Source organism: Jaculus jaculus, chromosome 12 (genome assembly GCF_020740685.1).
Source record: "Jaculus jaculus isolate mJacJac1 chromosome 12, mJacJac1.mat.Y.cur, whole genome shotgun sequence".
Classification (NCBI taxonomy): domain Eukaryota; kingdom Metazoa; phylum Chordata; class Mammalia; order Rodentia; family Dipodidae; genus Jaculus; species Jaculus jaculus.
Window position 1 is genome coordinate 105,688 of NC_059113.1, and position 25,437 is coordinate 131,124.

Here is a 25,437-nt window from a genome sequence, read left to right on the forward strand (position 1 = left end):
TCTGACCAAAAGAAAGATATAAGAGACAAAAATTAATAAAATTAGAGATAAAAAAGGCACCATTACAACAGATACCAAAGAAATTCAGACAGTTTTAAGGACATACTTTAAGAATATATATGCCTCTAAGTTTGAAAATCTGAAAAAAATGGATGATTTCTTTGATTCACATGACCTACCAAAATTAAATCAAGATGAGATTAAACCATTTAAACAGACTTATAACAAGCACAGAGATCCAAGATGATATAAAAAGTCTCCCAACTAAAAAAATCCCAGGCCCAGAAGGATTCATTGGTGAATTTTACCAGACCTTCATGGAAGAACTAACACCAATGCTTCTCAAATTTTTCCATAAAATAGAAAAGGAAGGAATTCTACCAAACTCCTTCTATGAATCCAGCATCACCCTCATACCCAAACCAGACAAAGACAGGACAATAAAATTACAGATCAATTTCCTTCATGAACATAGATGCAAAACTTCTGAACAAAATATTGGCAAACAGAATACAAGAATATATCAAAAATATTATCAATCCCAACAAAATTGGCTATATCCCAGGGATGCAGGGATGGTTCAACATACACAAATCAATAAATGTAATGCATCCTATAAATGGTCTGAAGGAAAAAAAGTCACATTATCATCTCAAAAAGGCATGCAACAAAATCCAACATCCCTTCATGATAAAAGTCCTACAGAAACTGGGAATAAAAGGAACATATCTCCACATAATAAAAGCTATTTCTGACAAACCTACAGCCAACATAATACTAAATGGTTAAAAACTCAAAGCTTTTCCACTAAATTCAGTAACAAAACAAGGGTGTCCACTGTCGCCACTTTTATTTAAGATAGTACTGGAAGTCTTAGCTATAGCAATAAGGCAAGAGACACTCATAAGAGGGATACAAATTGGAAAGGAAGAGATCAAATTTTCACTATTTGCAGATGATATGATCCTGTACATAAAAGACCCTAAAAACTCTACTGGCAAACTGTTAGGGCTGATCAACTTTTAGCAACGTAGCAGGATACAAAATAAATACACATAAATCAGAAGCTTTCCTATATACTAACAACAAACATGTGGAGAATGAAATCAGGGTATCTCTCCCATTCATAATTGCCTCAAAAAAAAAATAAATAAATAAAGTACCTTGGAATAAACTTAACTAAGGAAGTGAAGGATATCTACAATGAGAACTTTAAAACACTCAAGTGAGAACTTGCAGAAGACACAAACAAATGGAAAGACATCCCATATTCTTGGATTAGAAGAATCAATATTGTGAAAATGTCAATCTTACCAAAAGCAATCTACGTAGTTAATGCAATCCCCATTAAAATTTCAATGGCATTCTTCACAGGAACAGGAAAAATGATCCCAAAATTCATTTGGAAGCACAAAAAATACCTCAAATAGCCAAAATGATTTTGAGCAACAAAAATAAGGCTGGTGGTATCACCATACCTGATTTTAGGCTATATTATAAAGCCATAGTAACAAAATGGCGTGGTATTGGCACAAAGACAGACATGTAGATCAATGGAACACAGTAGAGGAACCAGATGTTAATCAAGGCAGCTGTAGCCATCTGATTTTTGACAAAAATGCCAAAAAATTCATTGGAGAAAAGACAGCCTCTTCAACAAGTGGTGCTGGGAAAACTGGATATCTATATGTGGAAAGATGAACATAGATCCTTGTCTTTTCCATGAACAAGAATCAAATCTAAGTGGATCAGGGACCTTAATATCAGACCTGAAACTCAGAAATTGCTAGAGGAAAAGTTAGGGGAAACCCTTCAACAAATTGGCATAGGTAATGATTTTCTGAATATAACCCCAATTGCTCAGAAAATAAAACCACTAATCAACTACTGGGAACTCATGAAGTTACAAAGCTTTTGCCCAGCAAAAGACACTTTGAATAGAGCAAAGAGACAACCTACAGAATGGGATAAAATCTTTGCCAGCTACACATCTGACAGAGGATTAATATGCAGAATATACAAAGAACTCAAAAAAAAAAAACCAGAACAATAAGAAATTAAACAACCCAATCAAAAAATAGGCTATGGGGGCTGTAGAGATGGCTTGGCAATTAAGGTGTTTGCCTACAAGGCCAAAGGACCCCGGTTCAATTCTCCAGGACCCATGTAAGGCAAATGCACAAGGTGGTGCAAGCGTCTGGAGTTCATTTGCAGTGGCTGGATGCCCTGGTGTGCCCATTCTCTCTCTCTCTCTCTCTCTGTCTGTATGTCTCTCTTGTCTCTCTCTTCCTCTTTCTCTCTCTCAAATAAATAAATGAATTTTTTAAAAATGGGCTATGGAATTAAATAGAGAATTCTTATCAGAAGAAATACAGATGGCATATAAACATTTAGAAAAGTGTTCTACATCCTTAGCCATCAGGGAAATGCAAATTAAAACTACCTTGAGATTCCATCTCTCTCCCATCATAATGGCTACCATCAAGAAAACAAATGACAATAAATTTTGGTGAGGGTATGGCAAAGGGGGACCCTTCTGCATTGTTGGTGGGAATGTAATCTGGTATAGCCATTGTGGAAATCAATGTGGAGGTTCTTGAGACAGTTAAAAATAGATTTGCCATATGATCCAGTTATAGCACTCCTAGGCATATATCCTAGTGACTCTTCTCACTACCTTAAAGATACTTGCACAACCATGTTTATTGCTGCTCTATTCACAATAGCTAGGAAATAGAACCAGCCTAGATGTCCATCCACAGATGAATGGATAATAAAGATGTGGTACATCTACACAATGGAGTTCTACTCAGTGGTAAAGAAAAATGAAATTATGAAATTTGCAGGGAAATGGATGAATCTGGAAAGGATTATACTAAGGGAGGTACACTAGGCCCAGAAAGCCAAACATTGCATGTTCTCTCTTATATGTGAATCCTAGCTACAAATGTATAGATGTGTGTGATCTGGAACCAAAAATCAGTAGCAGAGGCCCATAAACTAGAAAAAGACTATAAGGGAAGGAGGAGAGAGAAGGTCTTAAGGGGATGGTATTGTATATATGTAAGTAGAAGAACAGATTACAGGAAGGGGAAAGGACTAAGAAAGGTCAGGGGAAGAGATAGTATAAAAGAAAGGTGGGCGGGAGGGTCAATCAAAATTCAAGATATTCTGAATAAGACATACAAAAATCTACTTTCTCAAATAATGGCACATCCAGAAGCCATAGATTGTTACTAGAAAAATTTCAGTGACAGGGATGGGATACCTTCCAGTGAGTTGTTGGCCAGGGGAGGCCCCTGTTGCCTCCCAAACATTATAGGCTATTGCCAAAGCTCTTGGTTTCCTGTGAGAAAGAGATGGTAAGACCCTATTGCTGAAGATTTCACATGCCTGAGTGGCAAAGTCACTGAGAAATCAAGCAGGTGCTGAGCAGTAAACCTTCTCCCTGTATCCCAGCCAACTGAACGCTGGAAAAAGCTGTACTATGCAGCCTTATGGGAGACAGAAGTCATCAGCAGTGAAAACAGTGGACACTGGAAACCTCAAGTTTGGCCAGTCAGGCCAAATGACTGAACAAGTGCAATAGCGGCATGTCTGCTCTGGGAAAACCAACTGCTCTCTAGTTGGACTGAAGGCCCAATCTTTGGGAGGGAGAGAATAGGTGCCTGGAACTGAAAACCTAATCAAAAGCCTATGGCAGGGGAGGTCATGAGCCTTAGGGGTATAAAGCCCGCTCTTGTCTGGATAAATGCATATATTACTCTCACTAGATTGCCCTGAAAGCACTACACTTAATGTTCATACTCATATATTAATGCTACTTTCACTTCTGGTTAGAGAAGCTTCTCTTTTCAGATGCCAAAGACCACTGGGATGACCCAAAAGGCAAGATAGTGCTGAGAAGAAGGGATAGAAGAGTATCCAGCACTGAAACATCTCACACCCTCCAAGGCTCAGGGCCATTGTCGAAGAGGTGGCAGAAAGAATGTAAGATCCAAAGGAAGGGTACCACTCCTTACATACAACTGTCTGGACAGAATTTGGTCTCAATATCCAAGACCTCACAGTGCCTAACAATACCCGCATAAACCCTCATATAATAGGAGAAAAAGATGATGACATCAAATTAAAACAGAGACTAATGGAGAGAGGGAGGGGATATGATGGTGAGCAGAGTTATGAAGGGGAAAGTGGGTGAGGGGAGGGAAATACCATGGTTTGTTGTCTGCAAGCATAGAAGTTGTCTGTGTGTGTGTGTGTGTGTGTGTGTGTTAGAAAAAGACAAAAGTAAAAATTAAAAATAGGTAAACTGGACTTTATCAGGATAAAATCTGTTCTGGGGTTTAAGGAGATGACTCAGTGCTTAAAGATGCTTGCTTGCAAAGTCTGCTTACCTGGGTTCACTTTCCACCCACATATAGCCAGACATCTATTTGTTTGCAGTGGCAAGAGACCCTGAGGTGTGCATGTGTGTGCATGCATGCACACACACACGGAAATAAATTTTTTAAAAAACCTCTTCCGCCACAAAAACAATCAGTGAAATCATGGGGGAAAACTCACAATGAGAGGAAATACTTGCAAAGTACATACCTTATAAAGAACATTTGTCTAAAGTATATAAAATATTATTACAACTCAATAATAAAAATAACCCAGATTTTAAAAGTAGTAAAGGATCTAAGTATATATTTCTACAAAGAAGATTTACAGATGGCTAGTAAATGGATGGATAAATCTCAACATCATTAGCCACCTGGAAAACACGAAGCAAAATCCCACAGAAGTACCACTTCACACCTACTAGGATGGTTATGATCAAAAACACAGATGTGTCATGTGTGGTGGCACAAGCTTTTAATCTCAGCACTCGGGAAGCAGAGGTATGAGGATTGCTGTGAGTTTGAGGCCACCCTGAGACTACAGAGTGAATTCCAGGTTATACTGGGCTAGAGCAAGACCCTACCTCAAAAGAAAAATAAAACAGACAGATGTGTTGGTGAAGATGTGGAAAAGTTGGAACTCTTGCATACTGCTGGTGGAAGTATAAAGCAATCCTTCAAGAAGAACATTGTTGTTACTCATGATTTATAGATTTGGAAGATGGCACTAAATGTCCAGGCAAACCTGTATAACATGGTTCTTCTTTCATTACCACAATTAACCTGATAAACTTCCTAGCTATAATCAGGAAGCCATATAAAGAAACAATCCTACTCTGTAGTTAGAAATTTTGTACTCGATCATATTGTGAACTTGTCATTGCTCCAACAAAATTGTAAAAGTTATAAAGGTTTTAAAACTTTTATGTCTAGGAAAAATATTTAAATATTTGTATATTAGCCATTTTAATGTTAGAGTTTAATATTTTATTTCTGGGGTAATTCTGGTTGTATTATTAGGATTTACTCTAAACTTTATTTTTCTCTCAGAGCTTGAAACAAACCAGAGAGAGTCTATTGAGCTATTCACAGCAATCCATTTGTCCTGCCTTGCAGGCCCACATTCTAGCAACTGGATCTTACATGTAAGCTCTGTGGAATTGGTTTGGGTTTTAGATTAATTATGCATAACATTTATATTTCATGAGTAAAAATATGTGTGTGTATCAGAGAATTTGCTGTCTTTTCATTTTTTCCTGAAAACTTGACCCATGTTTCTCTGAAGAGGTACCACTAGATACTAAGTTGGTGGTTTCTCCTTCAAGTCGTGGCCCTTTGCTCTCACCTGACCATCCTGGAAGACAGCGGCAATGGCCTGTGATGGGATGGCAGCCATCTGCATGGCTACAGTCACAGCGCTCAGCACAGCTCAACCCATATGTGCCATCCTGCCAGGAGGAGAATATCAAAGACAATGACAAGCTGGAAAAATCCCATGACACTACATGAAGAGATCCACAGTCAGCCATTTCCCTAACATCTCTCAGGAACATGCATTATATCACCTCTCCCCATGACTTCTTGGTCCTCCCTCTCCCACAAATGCAGGAAATTAACACTTTGGAATTACCCAAACAGGCATATAAAATGTAAAACAATTATACTAATATATTCATATGCATTTATGCAATATATATAAACATGGAAGTTAATTAACTAAAAGGAACTTTTTTTTTTTAAAGATTTTATTTATTTATTTGAGAGTGACAGAGAGAGCAGATAGAGAGTGAGATAGAGAATGGGCGTGCCAGGGCCTCGAGCCACTGCCAATGAACTCCAGACACGGGCGCCCCCTTGTGCATCTGACTAACGTGGGTCCTGGAGAATCGAGCCTCGAACTGGGGTCCTTAGGCTTCACAGGCAAGCGCTTAACCACTACGCAATCTCTCCAGCCCAGAAACTTTTCTTTCTTTTATTTATTTATTTATTTATTTATTTATTTATTTATTTATTTATTTATTTAAGAGCGACAGACACAGAGAGAAAGACAGGTAGAGGGAGAGAGAGAGAATGGGCGCGCCAGGGCTTCCAGCCTCTGCAAAGGAACTCCAGACGCGTGCGCCCCCTTGTGCATCTGGCTAACATGGGACCTGGGGAACCGAGCCTCGAACCGGGGTCCTTAGGCTTCACAGGCAAGCGCTTAACCGCTACACCATCTCTCCAGCCCCAGAAACTTTTCTTAACATCAGCCACAACTCATAGTAATATTTTCCTTTGCTTCTAATGATTTTTACAAAATATTTCAGTGTTATATACAATGTGTTTTATTCTTTAGTGGAAAGGGAAGGTCCTAGGCCACTTAAAGATGATCTTACATGTGAATATACATTTGAATTAAATTCATTTACATAAGTTGTAATCAATGGGATAGGTGACATAATAAAGAAAACTGAACCAATTTTGTTATTTTTTTCTCTAATGGATATCATTCTTCCCAGGAAAATTCTAAAACATGAGGAATACACTGATCCTAAATATACATTGCATGGACACCCCTCCTCATCCTACCTCTCTCAGGCCTTCCTTTATATTTCCATGAACTTGATAGTGAGAGGGGTCCAAAAGAGATGAGACTTTTGGTGGATGAAAGTAATCATTGATTCATGGGTAAGAAGAGAAAGCTCTGCATTGGTAGTGAAACTTGCTTTTTCAAACCTCCCTGCTCCATCCATCCACTCAAGCACTAAGATAAACATGGGGTACACAATCACCAAGAATGGTGGAGGATATATAAGCCACACTATAGGTGTTAGATAGTATAATTATTTGTCTGGAATTTATTAAGCAAATAAAACCAATGAAACCACTTTTAAGCTCCATTAATGTTTGATAGGATGGTGCAGGAGTTAGCTCTGCCATGACATGCCCCTTTTCTAATTTACTTAAATACCTAGTGGACAAGGTTATGCTGAAGATTTACCTGGTTCACAATCAGGAGATATAAAGTGACCTTCAGTCCATCTCCAATATAAATATAAATATAAATATAAATATAAATATAAATGATAGAAGGCAGAACAAGCCTAACTCTATCCTAGGAGCGAGGGGGGCACAGAATAGCCCCAAGCAGGAATCCTCTCTGCTTTGGGAAATAAGTTGTGCTTAATGAGGTAAGAAGCCCAGAGAAAGAAGAGGCCCTGTAAAAACCCTTTCTTTATAGGCCCCAATTTAAGGGGTGGCATTGTTATCCTGCTAGCTGATAGTGTCCCTGGGGCAGAGAACACACACATCACTAAGAAAATGCTTAATGGGTCAGGCAAAAAGGATGACTCAAACAAGGAAAGGATGGGCCAAGTGCTTTAGACAGAAAGAAAGCAGTGGGTTACTATAGAACACACTCCCCATTTGCACCCTCAGCCTGCAGTAGCTATAACAGGAGGTTTCTAATGATGCTTGTCTCCGAAGTAGGTCAAGGGAAGGGAATGAGCATTGAACTTGGAAATTATAGGAGATTCTGGTGCTTTAAGAGACATTTACATTAGACAGAGCTGTTTCCAAACCTTCTTTTATCACTTCAATGAACATTTCTGTGACACCAGCCACTGTCCCCTTTTCAGATCCATCACTTTCCACCCCAAAGCTTAGAGATTTCCATTATGATAGAAACAAAATATGTGGAGAGCTGACAGGCATACACTGGTGTTGACCAATGCTGCTACCTGGCTGCCACCAAGAGACAAATGTACTAAAAAAAAAAAATCTGGAGTGGAGGCAGTTAACCAGGGTGGAGATACAGAAAAAGAAGGTAGGAATTCTTATAAAGCTTGACAGATTTCCACATCTATTCCCTTCCCAAGCTATGTAATAGTTACTGAAGTTTGGTTAACACTCAGCCACTTTCAATTAAGAAAACTGTTCAGAAAGAAGCCAATCCTCTTTCTGCTCTGTATACATACATACCTGGCAGGGAAGTTCGCATTTTGCCCCTCGCCACCCAGGTGCACAAGTGCAGGTCCCTTCCAGAGTGTTACAGGCACCCCCATTGAGACACTGGCATGTTAGGTTACAGCCAAAGCCCCATGTACCACTGGGACATCGGATGGAGCAGTCCACTCCATGCCAGCCTGTGGGACAAGAACACCAGAGCATGTGAAGAAACAAAGGCAGCATGAAGATTTTCTGAGCCTTTCTGAGCATGTCTCACTTTGAAAACATGTTAGAGATGCACAATACCTCCCAGCCCCAGCAGTGGTAGAGAGCATTGGCACTGCCGCAAAAGGCGTGCACCAGAAATAAAAAGGGCACCCTGAGGATTCAAGAAGCCAAGTGGGCTATATGATAAGCCCAGTGCCAACACTAAGAAGCACTCGTGAGCTGTAGGAAGGCATTTTAATGTGCAGGATGCGCAGGGGCAATGCCAAGCTTTGTTCTGGTGGGGAACTGGAATCTTTATATGGGAGGGAATAGAAACCTTGTGCTTGAAACAACTACTCCATCATTGATTCAGCATTCTATTAACCATGAAAAAATGTGTATCCAAGATCCTGGATACATGTATGGATGGACATGTTTCAGGTCTTGCATAAAATCTGTGCTGGCTGAAATTCTTGTCATGACTCCAGGTCAGTCAGTTTGGGGGCACAGACACAAGTCTGCTTGTTATCCTTTCCAAAAGCACAGATTTCTAAAGCTGGCAGCCACTTCAGAGATCATCTAATGTGAGCTATTTCTTAGACTCATGAAGGCATAAGGGCCCACAGGGGATAAGGGAATGTGAAGGTCAGCATTGAATATCAGTGCATTTGGAGCTATAGCCCTGGTCAAAGTTTCCTCCCCAGGATTCTGAAGGTGATAGTGACCAGGACCAAATAAAAGACTCATTCACCCACTCACCTGCCTTGCATGCACAAGACCCGTCCACAGGAGAACAGATAGCTTCATTCTTACAGCCACAACGAGAGGAACAGTTTACCCCATAGGTTCCCAGGGGGCATGGGGTAGAGCAGTCAACTCCCTAGATGGGCACAAATAGAAAAATGCAGCCCCAAATAAGCAAGACCACATCGTGGTACAGCTTAACACCATAGTTTTTAAAGTTGCTATACCTGCAACACTACACGAATTCAAGAGATTCAAGTGCAATATTGGCTAGCCCATGTTGAAGATAAAATATTGAACAGGACCCAAAGAACTAGCTGACTTCATTAGCTTTCTTTCATACAAGAACAAAAAATAAGTCCTTTTCTTTGCTGAGACAAGTAGGTACATAAAAATAAACTGTAGCTATAAAATTGGACAATATATATTAGCATAAATATGAGTTGTGCATTAGTTCCCAATGTTTCCTAGACTTCCTTGTGGAAAATGTAATGTTATTAATGGATAAATCAAACACTCTGTCAGAAACATGATTAAATTCATCCAACAGTAATCAATAAATACAAAGTTGGGCCACCAAAGGTGACTGCAGAGCATCTCTTCAAAAGCACCAGGGACTTTTAAGGACTAATTCAGAGGCTCAGCCAGGAATAGCACATAGGTTAGAAAACCTTGTAAACATCATCTCAGCTCTGTGTCTTTATGACTCACATTATACATTAAGTGCTCAGCAATGACCAATATTCTTCAGAGTTGAATGTTATCTTCTTTAAAATGGGAATAAATAATAACAAACAATTCTTGCTCCTTTAAAATGGAGATTCCTAACCAATATTTTAAAAATCCTTTAAGAAATCCTAGAAACCATAGCCAAAATTCTGCTCTCTTGATTTGTAGGTCTTGATTCTCAAAGGAGCCTAAAATTATGTGCAACTGACTATAGGATGGGAAAAGATGATAAACACTAACTTGCATCATGATAGGTCTTCAAATTTCATGAAATTAAAATAGTGACTGTTGATAGTGAGAACCAACTTAAGTGAAAAGATATCTTTGTTGCTTGTAAATCACAGTAAAATAATTAAATAAGGAATAATTATAACAGGTCATACTTCCTGGTATATTGTAATATTAAAAATTAATGATATGTTGAGGGTTTCACCAGCTCACTTAGTCATTAGCTAAAGATTCCTTGTATCTCTGTTGGTACTTTCCTGTCTCTTCATCTCATTAACAATGTGAGTGGATACACACACTGCAGTTTATAGTGGATCACATAAAGCATGAGATTGATGTGCTCCACAATCCCCCTTCTCCTACCTTTGGAGCCTGAGTTACTCACTTTAAATCCTGGAGCACAGGTGCAACTTCCAGTCACACTATCACAGTCTGCCCCATTTTGGCAGCTGCAGATCTGTTGGCAAGCTTCCCCGTAGAATCCAGGAGAACACGTTTCATTACAGTACAGTCCTGACCAGCCTGACTTGCAGGAACACTCTCCAGACATGGGATGACAGCTGAGACATGGAAGACAGGAATAAGTCATTCTGGGATAAACACGGCACTCAAGGGCTACGCAAATGTGCAAAAGGCCACAATCACTAACTTTGTTGGATAGTTCCATGCAATCATTAGGCTAGTATTATTTAGTTCACTGACTGACATCTAATTGGTAATATAGACACATTGTATGACATCAGCAGCGTGCTATAGCCAGATGATCATTATATTTATGCCCTTTTGTTTGAAATTCATTTTAATTTTCTTAAATTGAAAGTAGTAATTTAATAAGAAGTCAACTCTATGAGAAGTAGTAAAAAACTGCATCCAATGCCAATGCCCAATTAGTTGACCATGTGATATCCAGCAATCATAAAAACAGGGACTTTATCAACTTGATTCTTGTGGCAGCCCATCTACCTGGTTCAGAACAGCTGTTGATACCTGTGACAACAGTGATATCGACAGGCCTGGCAGCCAGCTGTTGCTCTATAGCAAATGGACACATCAGCTGTGCTAAGATACTTGTGTGAGGGAGTTGACTTAATAGGACACTCTGTGGCATGCTGGCTTTAAACACATGTGCTTTTTTACCACAGGAAAACCTTAACAACTAAGCTAGTCTGCTACAATGGGAAGACTTTGTAAGGATGGTCTTTCCTTCATGAAGTGTCAACCTTCCCCTCAAATAGGAACAACAAAATCCACTGTTGCATCCAGACACTTGCTAAGTAGTCTCTCATAAGCATATTGTTCATAGATTTCCTACTCTTGGGTGGGAAAAAGTGGCCCAGCAGGGATGGAGACAGTATGTAATTCTAGTTATTTCCCTACCTGAGTGACCTTAAGAAAGGACATAGAACCTCCTGGGCCTGAGGTCCTAATCTGTTGATTGAGGGTTTCAGCTGTAGCCCATAATCTCATGACTCACTTCTTCATTTCTCCTTTTTTTCCTTTTCCTTGTCCTTCTTAAGAAAAAGGCTATATACTGGATGATTGCATCCTCCCTCTCAGAAATTTATTCTAATATACTCCTAGACCTCTACTACAATTAAGTATCCACAGGCAATAGCTCAGGGCTTTATTAAAATGATACTCAAGTTGGGGGTGGGAAGATAATTCAGTGGGTAAATGCTTGCCTTGCCAGCATGAGGACCTGAGTTCCATCTACTGTAAAATGTATGGTGACATGTACCTGTAATTCCAATACTGGGAAGGTGGAGAAAGGAGATCTCTGGAGCTCACTGGCTAGCCAGTTTAGCTAAATTGATGAGCTCCAGACCAATTAGAGACCCTCTTCTATAAAGATGCAGATATCATTCCTGAGGATAATACCCAAGGTTATCCTCTGGCCTCCACATTCACATACACATACATGCACCTGCACACATATATGAACATGCATGCAGGCATGTAAACTATATAGACACATGCCAAACAAATTCAGCTTTACAGTTGAGATGGTTTTCTGGTTATAAAAAGTTTAGACTCAGCTGGACATGGTGGTGCACACCTTTAATCCCAGCACTCAGGAGGCAGAGGTAGGAAGATCACCATGAGTTTGAGGTCACCCTGAGACTCTCTAGTGAATTCCAGGTGAGCCTGAGCTAGAGTGAGACCCTACCTTGAAAAAAAAAAAAGTTTAGACTCAGAAGATAAGGGTGTGGGTCTCAGATCTACTCAGAGCTACTCATGCCTACTCACCAGCTATTATACTTAAGCCAACTGGTTTGTTGTTGTTGTTTTCTTTTATTTTGTGGCAAGCTTAACAGACTGACCTTTTTGGATGAGAAAGAGAGAAAAAGAGAGAACTGACCGGCCAAGGCCTTCAGCCATAGTAATTGAACTTAAGACGTGTACACTACCTTGTGCATGTGTGAGACCTTGCGCGTGCATCAACTTGTGCATTTGGGTTACACAGGATTTGGGAAATCAAACATGGGTCCTTAGGCTCGCAGGCAAGTGCCTTAACCACTAATCTATCTTTCCAGCTCTTCTCTCTCTCTCTCTCTCTCTCTCTTTTTTAGCAAATACCTAGCATGTCCACGCCATCTCAAGCTCCTTTCTTTTCCACTCAGTACTTACCCCAGTCATTTTTATTTCTGTGTATGGCACCACAGGCCCCTTTGTCTCCCTGTGAACTATTCTGTTTGTTGATGCAGGACCTTGCTACATAGCCCAGGCTCACCTTATAGTCAAGATCCTCTTCCTCAGCCTGCCTAGTGCTGAGAGTACAGGCACAGAGAGTATAAGCCACAATACCCAATAAAGAATATTTCTTGATAAGTCATTCAGCTTCACTTCCCATATTCAATTCACTATGAAGGCTTACCTATCTTAACTCTAAAATGCATTTTGACTCTATCCACATCTTATCATGCCCACACCCGAACTGAACATACTATCAACTTTCCTCCCTGTATCCATGAATGCCTTACTATCTAAAGAATAACTCATATTGCATCACTTTCCTTCTCAAGCTCCTCAAAGGTTCCCACTACACCTAGAATAAAATCCATACTGTTTAATAATCTAGCATAACTGCATACTTTATTATCTAAACGAGGATACCTTCAAGGGTGAAAAGGAACACACTAAAGCTTATCTTGCAACAACAGAATTAACTAGCTTTTTCTTGTGAAACCGGATATATAGTCACAGTCACCCTAAGTATAGCCCAGAAGACCTTGGCATCTGGCCATTGCTTCTTCTCCATCTTCTCCATTCCAGTGATGAAATACCCTTCTCATGATTCTCACTTTATTACTATTTAAGCATGCAAAAGCATCTAGACTTCCTACTTAAGGGCCTGTACAGAGGCTATTTTGTCTTTCTAGAAGGCAATTCCTCTAATCTTTGCTTCTTTATCTCTCCATCTTGTTCTTTCAGTCTCAGTTTAAACATCTCCTCTGTGGAGATGCCTTTTCTAGCCACCCAATTTTTTTTTCCAAATTTTAATTAGATGTCTCTAGTTCTCTTTCATTGTATCCTAATCTGTTTTGTTACCTGTCCCTAGCACACGGTAGTCCCACAGTAAAGACTGAGTAAGCACAATCAGTGAACAGAGGCACTAACTGGAGATCTAGCTTTCATACAATAGCTTACTTCTTGCTCCTTTCTCTGAGACATTAAGTAAGGCTGAATATTTATCAGCATACCCGTGTTCAAATGCAAGATTTCCTCTAAACTTTCAAAAGTAATAGTTTCAGCTTAAAGGGAATTGCCACTAATTCAGAGACATATGTAAAATCTGTAAAGCTAGTGAGAGTGAGCACAGAAACTAGCAGCTAGTATTTACAGAGCACTGGATAGGTGCCAGCACCCTGCCAAACCCTCTGTGTGCATTATCTAACTCAGTCTCACAGCCATTCTGATTAGGATTAGGAAATGAATGAAATTAGCTTACCTACTGTATTGTAAAAGGAAGGACATATTTAGTTAAAAAAAATAAACTGCTTTACCTTAAAAAGAAGAAAACAGTATTCATTACATAGATAATGAATGTTAAAAAAAAATGGATAATCCAGGGACACAAAATTGAACTAAGAAGGCTGGAGAGATGGCTTAGCAGTTAATGCATTTGCCTGCAAAGCCAAAGGACCCGGGTTTGATTCTCCAGGACCCACATAAGCCAGATACACAAGGGCACATGCATCTGGAGTTTGTTTGCAGTGGCTACTGGCCCTAGTGTGCCTATTCTCTCTGTGTCTGTTTCAACTTTCTTCCCTCTCTCTCTCTCTCTCCTTGCTTCCAAATAAATAAATTAATTAGTAAAATTGAACTAAGAGAGAGGCAGACAGAGAAATTGATATTCGATGTCCCTCAGGGTGGTAGCATGGCACACTGGTTCTCAGATTGATTGACAACAAAATTATTATTCTGAAAGTTGTAATTAGATGGAGGAAGCCAGAGCACTTTAGAGGCATTGATGGATTCTCATGCAGGCAGCTTAGTTGGTAGTGAGATCTACGTATTGATGTAGGAGCTGCAGACTGGAGGTGCAGGGGTAATTTACTCAACACCTGCTTTCTGCCTAAAAAACAGATTGCTTTACTTATATGAAAATAGGATCATACACATAGGGAAATATTTTCATTTTATATACACACATATAACTAGACATACTCTTTTTAGTACTTCTTTAATTTAATAGCTTATTTATGGTAAGAATCAAAACCATATAACATGGGCTAAAACAAAATTGGGTCTGATGGTGAAGGCTATTCTCCACAATACTAAAGTCTGAGGCAGGAAAATTGCAAGCTCAAGCCATGCCTCAGTTATAGAGTAAATTCAAGAGCAGAGTGGACAACTTATGAAACCCTCTCTCAAAATAAAAAACACAAGAAAAGCTGGAGATTTAGCTAAGTAATCAAGCACTTGCCCCACATACGTGAGGCCCTGGGTTCAATCATCAATCCTAGAGGAGAAATATTGGCTAAAGCAGAACTGCCTTTTATTCATTTCCCTAGATGTTACTTATGCTCAAATGCAATGTATTTGCAAAATGGTACATCTTTATTGCTAAAGGCTACTGAATGTCCTCATTAACATGAGCCAATACAAACATGTCACATAGAAATTGATTAAATACAAAAGTTTTACTTTCCTGTTCAAAATAATTTCTATCTTAAAATTTAGTTTTCAGTTAGAAAGTCTAGATTTCAGTGTAACATCTTTAGATTCAGTAACAGTGATAAAATTTAAGGTCCCGGGCTAGGTGGATGGCTTAGTGGTTAAGGCATTTGCCTGCAAAGCCAAAAGACCCAGGTTCAATTCCCCAGCACCCACATAAGCCAGGTGTACAAGGAGGCACATGTATCTGGAGTCTGTTTGTTGTAGCTGGGGGTCCTAATGTGCCCATTCTCTCTCTTTTTTCTCTCCTCTTTCTCTGGCTCTCAAATAAATAAATAAAAATAAAATATTTGAAAAAAATGTAATGTCCTAATATTACTTATATATATACATGTATAACTTAATTTCAGTTCCATAACAGGTTACAAAAATAAAAGTCCACAACCCCTTATAAAGTAGTAGAGAATATTGAATCTAAACTTGGTTATGTGGCTTGATTTGTCTCACAAACAAATATTAGGAAACATGACATAGCAAAGGCTTACAAGGTGTTCTGAAGCTGAGCGTGGCGGCACACGCCTTTAATCCCAGCACTTGGGAAGCAGAGGTAGGAGGATCGCCATGACTTCAAGGCCACCCTGAGACTTTGTAGTGAATTCCAGGTCAGCCTGGGCTAGAGTGAGACCTTACTTCGGGGAAAAAGCAAAAAAGGTGTTCTAGTATTAGGAGTTACATTTTTGTTGCTATCTTTAGAAGCTAGTCAGCTATAGAGCCCACCTGGAGACCACATGTTCAGTTACTTCCATCATCCAACCAAAAAGTCAGACATGGAGTAAGAATCTCTGGAACCAATCAGTCTCCATATGATCTGCCAGCTGAACTCATGGACCAAAACAGAAGAGTCAACCAACTGAGCCTTGTTCAAATACTAAAGTGCTATCAGCTATACTTAGACTATTAAGTTTGTCATCATTTTTATGTTTGTTTGATAGATGTGCATATATATGTATGTGTGTGTGGTGCAGTTAACACTACCTAACACTAACCCCTTCCCATACACATGACTGTCGTATGTGTCAACTTGTGCATTCATAGAACCTAAAGACAATGTAAGCTTGATTTACATTGTATTAGGAATTTAATTAATTATGAAAAGATTTGGCACTGGATGTGGTGGTACACACTTTTAACTCTAGCATTCAGGGGGCTGAATGAATTAAAAGCATGCCTGGGACTATAGAATGAGTTCCAGGTCCAATTGGGCTAGAGACCCTACCACAAAAAGAACCAACAAACAAAACAAAAGATATGGCAGATCCCCACTTGCTTGATGGTAAGTGAACAAGTAAAAGTTCCAATTAAAACAAAGATTCTAAGCTTTTTTTTTTTTTTTAAACTCTAAAGGACTTTGTGTTTACAGGAGTTCTACATGGGAGTTATAGATGTAAGAAGTAATGTATGACTTCAGCTGCATATTCAGCATGATGAGCTAATATAATCCATATTCGATAAGCTTAAATAAAAAATTTTAAATGTTAATCTTAAAAATAGCTTTCATGGTTGAGGAAAGTACTTAAATAGGCTGGTTTTTAAGACTTCCTAATATTTTATATAGTTATTAGATAGTTTTTAGTATTTTTTGATCAATGTGGTTATCAATCTCACGCCCTTCTTTGCTAGAGATTATATACTTACTTAAATGGAGTTTATTACAAATGTATCACAGGAATAAAAAGTGTCCCAGTATTAGCATCAATCAAATAACTCTCCACATGCATCTTGCCATTATTAACATACTGTTCAATTCCAACAGTCAACAGTACCTGTGTTTCTCCAAGTCTTCTCATAGCAGACCTTATTTTTTGTATGGGCTTTTTATTCTATTTGATTTTGGCTGTGTCCATACATGACAAAACTGTACACTGGAGACAATGCTCTGAGCTAGTGCTACATAAGGCTTACCTATGACAGGAAAGGAAGCCAAACTCATGACCTGTCTCTAGTCATGTCACCTCCTTACATGTCAAAATTCTGCAAGATTCTACTCCCTAAGTAGTTATCCAAACTTGTAAGGAGCAAAGAGCAACATTTTTCCAATGAAGAAAACCAAAAGTTGTCCAAAGTGGTATATAAAGTTACTAGGATATTTTGAGAATACATGTTTTTCACACATGCACACACAATGCAAAGTCCACTTATTCATTTATTAACAATAACTTAAAGAAGAGACCAACTACATACATGTTTATGTCTACTGTTTAAATTTTGTGCCTTTGGGATTTGATGTGACTGTGAGTTATCTTTAAGATGTATAAATAAAGGACCATCTGTGCTGAATGTAAATAAAAATCATTCTAGTAACAGCTGAGTTGCTTTGTGGTGACCTACATTTCTGTCCAATGCATCTTTTCCAGAAGACTGTGAACAGGAATTCTAAGCTATGTCTACCTCATCCTTAGGGGAGGGAAATAAAAGAGCTGTAGGAAGTATTTCCAGGGGCAGACAAGGCATGGGAGAGTGGTAGTATTGTGGGTTCCTGTTCCCAAATTCTTGGAGCCATTTTGGAGCTAAAAGACCCCTGTGAGTTTTATGTCAGAGTAATCAATTCTGATAAGGCATCTCACATGTTACAGGCACATGTGAAGCACTTTCACAAACTTTCTACTGGTCTGCTTCCTCTCTATAGCCTTTTCTCTTTCACAGAGGTGTTGTCATGTAAAAGATATTGCAGTGAGAATTATATTTTCACATCATAAACTTGTTTTAACTCCTTGTCTCTCACTGTATCTGCTTTGAAGTGGATGTCACACACCCTTTTCTTAGGAAAAAGTTCTCCTTTTCCTAGAAAATTTAATTTAATTTTTACCAGTAGAATACTGTCAAATAACAATAGGAAAAAAGAATTTAATATCTACCAAGAGAGCTTGGGTATTGAGCAAACTATGAAGACTTGAGTTAAATCCCTAATACCTACATGGGGAAAAAAAAAAAAAAGCCTGGTGAGGCAGGGTATACCAGCAATTGTAGTGCTGGGGAGATGGAGACAGGAAGCTCACTGGAGGTCACTGACTAGCCAGTCTAGCCTAATTGGTGAAGTCCAGGCCAACGAGTGACGCTGTCTCAAAAAGATGTAAGGATAATATTAGAGATTATTTGGCTGCCAAACACACACACACATACACACACACCAAATTTTAAAAAGTAATCTAATAACCAATTATTTTAGCCCTTCTAAATGGACTGTCAGTCGCTAAATATAAAAGCAATCCTTTAAATGGTGATTTCTATTCAGGAGAGACCAGAGGCAGGGAGGATCTTATGAAGTAAACCTGTCTATAAACCTACCCTCCAACTAGCCCTGCTTTCCCAACAAAATATATCCCTGTAGGGGAAGCTGACACTTACCTATGAGTGTTATCCAGGTGGCAAGGACACCATTTGTCACATTTGATGCCATAGAGTCCCTCTGGACACAGGCGAGCCTCACAGAGTTCACCTTCAAAGCCTGCTTCACAGAGGCAAGCACCACTCACATGGTAACACTTTCCCCCATTAACACACCGGCAGGTCTCAGCACAGTGAACTCCATAGGTTCCAACAGGACATTGGTCCTGGCACCTATTCAAGCAAGAGGCCAAAAGAAGACAGATTAGTTAATGCCATGTAAAAATAGTTCAAATGGCCTTACTATGTACAAACTTAAGCTGCTTTTTGTATTCCATGTTATCTCATATTGTCTCATTACAGATGGAAAAAATGATATACATTGTTCTGATAACATAGCAGATATGGTAGCAAGCCTACAGAAAGAAATAATAGAAAGAAAATAAGGGCTGGAGAGATGGCTTAGCAGTTATGGAGTTTGCCTGCAAAGCCAAAGGACCCTGGTTCAGTTCCCCAGGACCCATGTAAGCCAGATGCACAAAGAGGCACATGCATCTGGTGTTCATTTGTAGTGGCTAAAGGTTCTGACATCCCCATTTTCTCTCTCTCTCTCTCTGCCTCTTTATCTCTCTCACTCATAAATAAATAATAAATAAAAATATTTTAAAAAATAAAATTGTGAGCTTAGAACATAAAATATGATTTTGTCTTTTTATATATATTTTATATTTTCAAGTTATAGATCCAAATTTAATTACTGCTTCTTCTTTTCTTAAAAGGGGACTTTACTCATTATTACATAGCTTTCTAAGCTTGAAGCAGTGATTTGAAAAGAGCCACGGTATGGCTGAGATTAAAGATTAACGTCATGCTGGGAAAATAGCTCAGCAGTTAAAAGTGCTTGCTTGCAAAGCCTGCTGTGCCAGCTTCAATTCCCCAGTACCCATGTAAAACCACAGGCACAAAATGGCCATGCATATGGAATTCATTTGCAGTGGCAAGAGGCCCTGGTATACCCATATTCTCTCTCTCTCAAATATATAAATAAAAATATGTTTTAAAAAAGATTAATTCAGCATGAAAGCCAAAACAGTTAAATTTGACACAAAGTTTTCACTTGGGGATGAATGAGGAAGTACAAACATGCTCCCTTGTAGGAGTCTCTGACGACTGTTCAGACCTCCAGGCTGCACCAAGTGGTTCTGCACAGTAGAAACCTTGAAGCATGTTTACATGTTGTGCTTGCCCAAGTGTATACATAATACTTCAGTAGGTACCAAGAGAGTGAAAGTGCTCAAACAGTAGTGCCAGCCTGTAGTTAGGAAATTGAAAGAGCAGCTTCCTGGGCTTGAGAGATGGCTTAGTGGTTAAGGCATTTGCCTGCAAAGCCAAAAGATCCAGCTTCAACTCCCCAGGACCCACATAAGCCAGATGCACAAGGTGGCACATGTGTCTGGAGTTCGTTTGCAGTGGCTGGAGGTCCCGACATGCCCATTATTTATCAGCCTCTTTCTCTCTCCTTCTCTCTGTCTCTCAATAAATAAATGAAAAGAAAGAAAAAGCAGCTTCCTCATTCATCTAGAGTGCCCTCAGATTTGGAGAGTTGTATGCTACTGAAATTTGATGTCCTCCTACAGGTTGTAAGAAAGTGTGGAGTTTTCTGACACAAAAATGTTTTGTTTTTGTGTTTTTAGGTAGGGTTTCACTCTAGCCCAGGCTGACTTGGAACTCACTCTGTAGTGGCAGGCTGGCCTCAAACTCAGTACCTTTGCCTCCTGAGTGCTGGGATTAAAAGCGTGCACCACCACGCCCAGCTACAATTCTTTTTTTTTTTTTTTTTTACAACTAGGATATTGCCTTCTATTGTGCCAAATGGCAAGGGGAAAAATATTAAAATTTCACTTTTTAATTGTTTCTTTAAAAAATGGAACTGGGCTCTGTCCTGGAGGAAAGAAGTGCTCTTGACAGCATGAGACAGGTGGGAGGCCAAGGTGATGGAGGGACCAGAAAAAGAAATTACCTATCACTTACACCATGGAAAACATGGGTTTCTCTTGGGCTAGCCAACTTTCTTTTTGGTGAGGTGAGGAGACTGGGCTTTGAAACAAAAAGATATCTTTCTTCCAAGAATGGGGAGACAGTGTTTGTTTAGTACATTGCTCTCCACAGGAAGGGACACTTTGTTTCGACCACTTTCCATGTGGTTATTAAGTCAGGCTAGACCCTTATCAAGAATGTAAGTCAGCCAGGTGTGGTGGCACATGCCTTTAATCCCAACACTTGGGAGGCAGGGGTAGGAGGATCGCCATGAGTTCAAGGTCACCCTGAGAGTACATAGTGAATTCCAGGTCAGCCTGGGCTACAGTGAGACCCTACCTCAAAAAAACAAAAACAAACACACACACAAAAGACCTGGGTAATGCAAGCAGAAAGGCATGATAGCAAATTGCATACCTCAAAGCCATAGCAGAAAAACAGACCTAAAAGAAATAGCCCTTCCTTGGCAGACTTTGATGATGTGTCCTAATGTGAAGTTCTAAACGTAGAGCATAAATCTTGGGAACCTTCTGATACTTCACTGGTTAACGCTAACTGCAGCATGTAATGAATATGGTGGACACAAGAAAGGGCCTTCTGTACTGGGTCTCAGCTTCTAGATATCTTCAGGTACAAAGCAAATCAAGTCTTCAGCTACTTGACAATTCTGAGAGTTTTGGAGTATTTGAGTTAACACATAGCATAAAATCAAGGAGATGCTTTAGAACTACACATGAGGATACCTATTTTTAGGCAAGAGTAATTTTATTTATTTATTTTTGCTTTGGGGGGGTATGAGATTGTGTGCATATGTATGTGCCCCTGAGGTGTCCCATGTGCTTGCCTGTGATAGCTGGAATGGCTAGGATGTCCTACTTCATTGCTCTTCCTCTTGTTCTTATTTGAGTCAGAGACTCTTACAGGTCCCGGAGCTTGCTTTTTTTTTTTTTTTTTTTTTTTTGTGAGCTCCAACAATTCTCAAGTCTCTGCAACCCTGAAAGACTGGGGTTACAGGTGTGCTTGGCTAGATCCAGCTATTTATGTGTACTCTGGGAATTGAATTTGAGAGATCTCGTAGGCTTCGGGCCCTCACACTTGCACATGAAGTGCTCCTAGCTGCTCAGCCATCTCTGAGATCCTCGTTTTGCAACCTGTAAGATTTGCTGAATCAAATAATCTAGTATAATCATTAAACAGGAAAACTTTAAAGATAGAAATCATGAGGGATAGTGATTCAACCTGATAATGGCTTCTATTGTAGATTGGTAAGGCAGCTTTGCAACCTGTCTGTTTGGATATCTTTTTTTAAATTTTTTTTTAAAATTATTTATTTATTTATTTGAGAGCGACAGACACAGAGAGAAAGACAGATAGAGGGAGAGAGAGAGAATGGGCGCACCAGGGCTTCCAGCCTCTGTAAATGAACTCCAGACGCGTGCGCTCCCTTGTGCATCTGGCTAACGTGGGACCTGGGGAACCGAGCCTCGAACCGGGGTCCTTAGGCTTCACAGGCAAGCGCTTAACCGCTAAGCCATCTCTCTAGCCCATGTTTGGATATCTTTACAACCTAGTACCAAAAGAGTCAAGATATATAATATTACTTTCTCCTACATGATTTTGAAACAAAACAGAATATCAAATTTTAGGTAATATGCATAGGTTTGATTTGGTTAAAAGTAAAACTCTAAAGTGGTAAAAAGTGCAATAGGGTAGAAGCCTCAGAAAGTATCTGCTAGGAGACCACAGGAAACCAGTGTGTATTTCATCCTATCTTGGCAGATACTTTCTTTTCTCTTAGAAAGCAAAATAAACTGGTGCTGGCCTATATTTACTTTCCTAACCTCTAACTAAGCATACTACTAGTCCCTATTACAAATACGAACAATTTCATTTGAATTTTACTTTCTTAAGCAGCCATTATGACAGCTTGCTTTTTTGTTGTTGTTGGTTTTGTTGCACTTGTAAGAGAATGCTATTAATGATAGAGGGCCTATTTCCATCTTCCAAGCCCAAATAACAAGACATTTTTCTAGAAATAGAGATCTTCTAGGTTTATTAAATTACTATTTTAACTATGCTAATTTATAAATTATAGTGCAATAACTCAATAACATGGGGCATATGAGGTATATGGAGCATTTTCTACCTTAAACATAAACCATTTCCAAACTTGATTCATGCTTTTTTAAATCTCTCTCTCTCTCTCTCTCTCTGTGTGTGTGTGTGTGTGTGTGTGTGTGTGTGTGTGTGTGTGTGTGTGCTCATGTCACTGTAGATGTGCAGAGGTCAGAAGACAGCCACATGTGTTGGTCCTTGCCTTTCACCTTAGTAGGGAGGTTCTCTTGTTCTTTGCTGTATACACCTGCCTAGCTGGCTGATGAATTTCCAGGGATTCTAGTCTTCTGTAAAAATGCTGGTATTATAGATGTGCACTACCACATCTGGCTTTACATGGGTTCTGGCGACCCAAACTCAGGTCCTCACACTTGTCCAGAAAGTGCTTTATGCATTTAACCATCTCCCCAGGCCCATTTTATGCTTTTAATGTTGCTTTTATAGCCATATGCAAAATGAGAAAAGCTACATCAGGAATCAGCAATAATTTGGTTAAAGATAACAGAGAAGCAGCAAAGACAGGAGTAAATATTGGCCAGAGTAGAAATGTGGGAATTCTGGATTTTGTTTGTATTTATAATAATCAGGAAAAATTGGTAAACATTAAGTAGGGATAAACTAATATAGCATTAAGCCAATTCTCAATCCATGAGAGTCATAGGTTTGTTTAGCTTCATTCTGATTTTTGTGTTGCATCTTATGTATGAAATCAAGGAAAGGGAAATGAGTTGAAAGGGTTGGTAGCTCTCTTTTGCTTTGTTCTTTTGAACATGTCCCTTACCAGTGTGATCACAGTAGCTTAACAAAATTATGACATAGTATAAGAAGAGAGTCACATTCTTCATTAGACCTGAGCTCAATGGATTAGCTTTCTATTTTCTTAACATCTGAACATGCAGTGTTGGAGGAATATAAAAAGTTCAGGAAGGGAGCCAACTTCTCCACACCCTAGTGATAGGAGAGGCCTCCTCCATGAAGACTAGTGATAGGAGAGGTCTCCTCCATGAAGACTAGTGATAGGAGAGGACTCCTCCATGAAGACTAGTGATAGGAGAGGTCTCCTCCATGAAGACTAGTGATAGGAGAGGCCTCCTCCACTGAAGACTAGTGATAGGAGAGGACTCCTCCATGAAGACTAGTAATAGGAAAGGACTCCTCCATGAAGACTAGTGATAGGAGAGGCCTCCTCCACTGAAGACTAGTGCTGCGTTCTCCTCGTGTACGTCAGCAATTCCTGACTCTACCACTTCCACCTACACTTCCCTTCATTGTAAGGGTCATAAGGAACACAGGCTGGGCAGGGCTGAGTTGTGTCTCACCTTAACAGATTTCAGTAATGGCTTATGGATTCCTTTCTTCCATTCAACACCAATGGAGTACCTATTCTAAGCAAGAAGCCAACTATATCATGAATGGCAACAGAGCCATTCTATAACATGTCATCATACTTACACATCTTCTGAAGAACTTTGTGACATGCCATTCTTCTCTTCATTCTTACTTGACTTCACCAGATTGCAATATCTCACAACAATACCCTCTTGATTTTTCCACAAATCCAAGCTCTGTTATTTGTCATCACTGGAGCAACCTCACCAGCCTACAGAATGTGTGGTTTGTTTCCCTGTGGCTGGGAGGTGACCCCACATCCTGGACATGTTTGCTGGCAGCTGTCTGTGGTGGTACCTGCTCTGGACAAAGTGTCCTCTGTCCTAACCACTGGGAACCACTCATACTGATATTTCAAAACAAGGAAAAAACACTTAAGACCCTGGCCTTTGGACCTCCTCCCCAAAACTGGCTGCACAAACTGTCCCACAGTCATTATTGTTTTTTTGTTTATGGTGACAAAAATGCTTGCTGTCATTGCACAGACTGTGTGTGTTTACCTCCAGAACAGAGAGATGGGGATATAAACTGAATGTATTAACCACACCATGACTGGGGCACCACAAAAACCATGGCTTTCAGAGTAACAATGGAAGATTCACACACGTTCTTTCTTTTTTTTTTTAATATTTTTTGTTCATTTTTTAAATTTATTTATTTGAGAGTGATAGACAGAGAGAAAGACAGATAGAGGGAGAAAGAGAGAATGGGCGAGCCAGGGCTTCCAGCCTCTGCAAACGAACTCCAGATGCGTGCGTCCCCTTGTGCATCTGGCTAACATGGCACCTGGGGAACCGAGCCTCGAACCGGGGTCCTTAGGCTTCACAGGCAAGCGCTTAACCACTAAGCCATCTCTCCGGCCCACACGTTCCTTCTTTATTCTCTTTGTCTAGCCCTGTTTTCCTTGCTTTACTGAAATGTACCTGAAAATCAGTTGTCATTCTCTTCCCTTGTATTCCAAGTCAGATGAACATGAGCTCACTGCCTTGTATGTTTGATGCTTTTTTTGGTCTTTCATTGAAATTTCTAAATGATGAAATATTGCCTAAAGTGTCATTTAGGATTTTACTTGGTCCTATGCCTCCCTTATCCTGACCCATTTTTCTGCAACCAAAAAGTTATGTGGATCCAGAAATGATCTAACAAATCTATCCAAAATTCAGCCTAAGACTAG

The 25,437-nt window shown here is 39.6% G+C and overlaps 1 protein-coding gene across 1 annotated transcript in view; it reads right to left on the reverse strand.

Annotated features, from left to right (window-relative positions):
* The window catches only part of Megf10 (multiple EGF like domains 10), a 215,192-nt gene that overhangs the window by 51,806 nt on the left and 137,949 nt on the right, over nucleotides 1-25,437 (reverse strand). The window contains exons 9-13 of the mRNA XM_045131157.1: nucleotides 18,744-18,956; nucleotides 10,606-10,780; nucleotides 9,279-9,399; nucleotides 8,346-8,509; nucleotides 5,731-5,833 (exon numbers count right to left, since the gene is read on the reverse strand). Coding sequence (XP_044987092.1) covers nucleotides 5,731-5,833; nucleotides 8,346-8,509; nucleotides 9,279-9,399; nucleotides 10,606-10,780; nucleotides 18,744-18,956 — 776 coding nt within the window. The remainder of the gene's footprint in view (nucleotides 1-5,730; nucleotides 5,834-8,345; nucleotides 8,510-9,278; nucleotides 9,400-10,605; nucleotides 10,781-18,743; nucleotides 18,957-25,437) is intronic.